We start from the raw sequence: 2,693 nt of genomic DNA on the forward strand, positions 1-2,693 counted from the left end.
GTCTCGGTACTATGATACGGTCTAAATCCTGACTGGAAATCCTCACAGATACCATTAATATTGTGAAATATTTTTACAATTTAAAATAGCAGTTTTCTATGTGACTATATTGTAAAAGGTAATGTATTCCTGTGATCAGAGCTGTATTTTCAGCATCATAACTCCAGTCTTCAGTGTCACATGAAGATAGATAGATATGGATGGATGGATGGATAGATATTGTATAGTATAACAGATATTGTATATGTATTATTATGTATTATATTTGTGTGTGTGTGGATGGATGGATGGAGATGGATGGATAGATAGATAGATAGATAGATAGATAGACAGATGATAGATAGATAGATAGATAGATAGATAGATATCGTATTATATAGATGTATTATATATCTAAATACTATCTACACTTTATAGTGACATATAAGAATATAATATGTACAGTACAATTTATTGTGCTAAATTATATGTAAATATTCACAGTGCATCTCCTTTTTCCTTCCTTGCACATAATGCACCATTTAAAAAATTATACATTTTATCTATAATCTTTAACAGAATTAATCATACATACCACTGTATTTTAAGTGTATGCCATAATTGTAAAATTGCTTCTTTATTTCCCTGCAGGCTTCATGCTATCTGAAACAGGGCAAGTACAAGGAAGCTGAGATCCTCTACAAAGAGATCCTGACGCGCGCCCACGAGAAAGAGTTTGGATCTGTAGATGGTACGATCAATGCCTGAGTATGGCTCTTCATTATTCATTAGCTGACAGACTGCATGCTTCCTTCTTACAAAAGTTTTTTTTCTCTCTTTTTTTGCAACAATATAAAACTGAACTGTTGTCATTGCTGAATGATGCGTTTTGATGACTTCACCAGCCAGCGTGTGACTCTTGATCTCGTGACCTTTCTGCACACCTGACCTCTGGTTTACTACCATTCACTGTGAGCCGTGGATTTCACAGAAATCCAGGAGCAAACACAAACCAATAAAACATCTTTTTAGTACCATGAAATATAGGATTAATTCACACTCGGAAGGGTTTGGGACTGAATGTTACATGTTCTTGCCAAATATGTATATATGTTTTTCTGTGAAGATGAATTGGCTTTCAAATATGGACGCTATATTAGTGAACTGCTTGCCTGTGCCAGGCAAAATACTCAACGTGAATGTCTCAAAAATAAATGCGAAGGCAGAAGTGCAAAGCACTTTAGTGTACGAACAGCTGAACAGATGGTTTGTCTCTGTGATTTCCCTCTCTTTTACTTCGTGGAAGTTGTAAAACTTTCAGCTGAAGTTCTGTGTTAAGTCATGTGTGACTTTTCTTTTCAAAATCTCATCCTTTTTTGTCATTTGATTTTGTTTTCTTTATATCAGAAAATTGATTATCCCTCAAGAATAGGCCAATTTGTCTGTTGTTTGATTTGGATGATTTTGTTAATCATTTTTATGTTGCTTTCACACTTGATTTCAATAAATCAACTTGATTTTCTATATCTTCTGTTTCATGTTCATGCCAAATTTGATATTTTTAATACATGTTCACCTGGTGGACTGTTGGTTCAAGAACTACAATTATTGTTAGGTCCCATACGTATGGAAGCCTGTTTCCACCAGGTAATTGCGACTTTTTATCTCTCAATTCTGACTATTTTTCTGAATTGCATGATATAAACTCACAATTGCAAGTTATAAAGTCAAAATTGCGAGATATAAACTCACAATTTAGACCATTTTTCTCACAATCGCGAGTTTATATCTCACAATTCAGATTTTTTTTTTCTCACAATTATGTCTTATTTACTATAGAGATATAAAATCCAATTCTGAGGGAAAAAGTACTGCCTATTTTCTTACAATTGCGAGTTTGTATCACAATTCTAACTTTATAACACGCAATTCTGACTTTATTACTCGCAACTGTGTTTATGAGTTTATATCTCGCAATTAAAAAAAAAAAAAAGTCCAATTCGCAAGGTTATATCACAGTTCTAAGAAAAAAAAAGTCTGAATTGCGAGATACAGTAAAAAGTAGGAATTGCGAGTTATAAAGTCCAATTCTAGGTGAAAAAGACTGTCTGTTTTCTTACAATTGCGACTTTATGACTCGTAATTGCGAGTTTATATCCTGCAATTTTGAGAAAAAAATCTGAATTGCACGATGTAAACTTGCAATTGCGAGAAACAAAAAGTCGGAATTGTGAGATAAAATGTCGCAATTAACTTTTTTACTTTTATTCAGTGGTTGGAACAAGCTTCCATACATACACATAGTGATTTGAACAAGTGTTGAATTTAACTATGAAACTCCTTTAACCTTTGTAACCTAAATTAAAAAGTGAAGGAGGAACCCAGTCATATCTAGAAACCAGAATATCACAGACAAGCCATTCAGAATGCCTGGGAAACAGCATAGCAAAAAATAAGCATGCTTTTACAGTAGTAACTATAATGTTTGGCAGAAACTGTCTCTGTTTTTACTATGGTGCGTTTTTGAAATGGCTGACTACAGTAGCAGAACTGTTTCTCTGTGTCTGCAGCTGAAAATAAACCCATCTGGATGCACGCTGAGGAAAGACAAGAGAGCAAAGTAGGTTTCTGCCAGCACATGTATTTGTGTGTGCGTGTGTGTGTGTGTCTCTGTGTGTGTGTGTGTGTGAGAGAGAGAGAGAGTGTGTGTGTGT

General features: G+C 34.3%; 1 protein-coding gene across 1 annotated transcript in view; it reads left to right on the forward strand.

Annotated features, from left to right (window-relative positions):
- The window catches only part of LOC107753482 (kinesin light chain 1-like), a 29,749-nt gene that overhangs the window by 16,661 nt on the left and 10,395 nt on the right, over positions 1-2,693 (forward strand). The window contains exons 9-10 of the mRNA XM_016569635.1: positions 631-730; positions 2,550-2,599. Coding sequence (XP_016425121.1) covers positions 631-730; positions 2,550-2,599 — 150 coding nt within the window. The remainder of the gene's footprint in view (positions 1-630; positions 731-2,549; positions 2,600-2,693) is intronic.

Source organism: Sinocyclocheilus rhinocerous, unplaced genomic scaffold, assembly GCF_001515625.1.
Source record: "Sinocyclocheilus rhinocerous isolate Xijiao unplaced genomic scaffold, SAMN03320098_v1.1 scaffold1523, whole genome shotgun sequence".
NCBI classification, from domain to species: Eukaryota; Metazoa; Chordata; class Actinopteri; order Cypriniformes; family Cyprinidae; genus Sinocyclocheilus; species Sinocyclocheilus rhinocerous.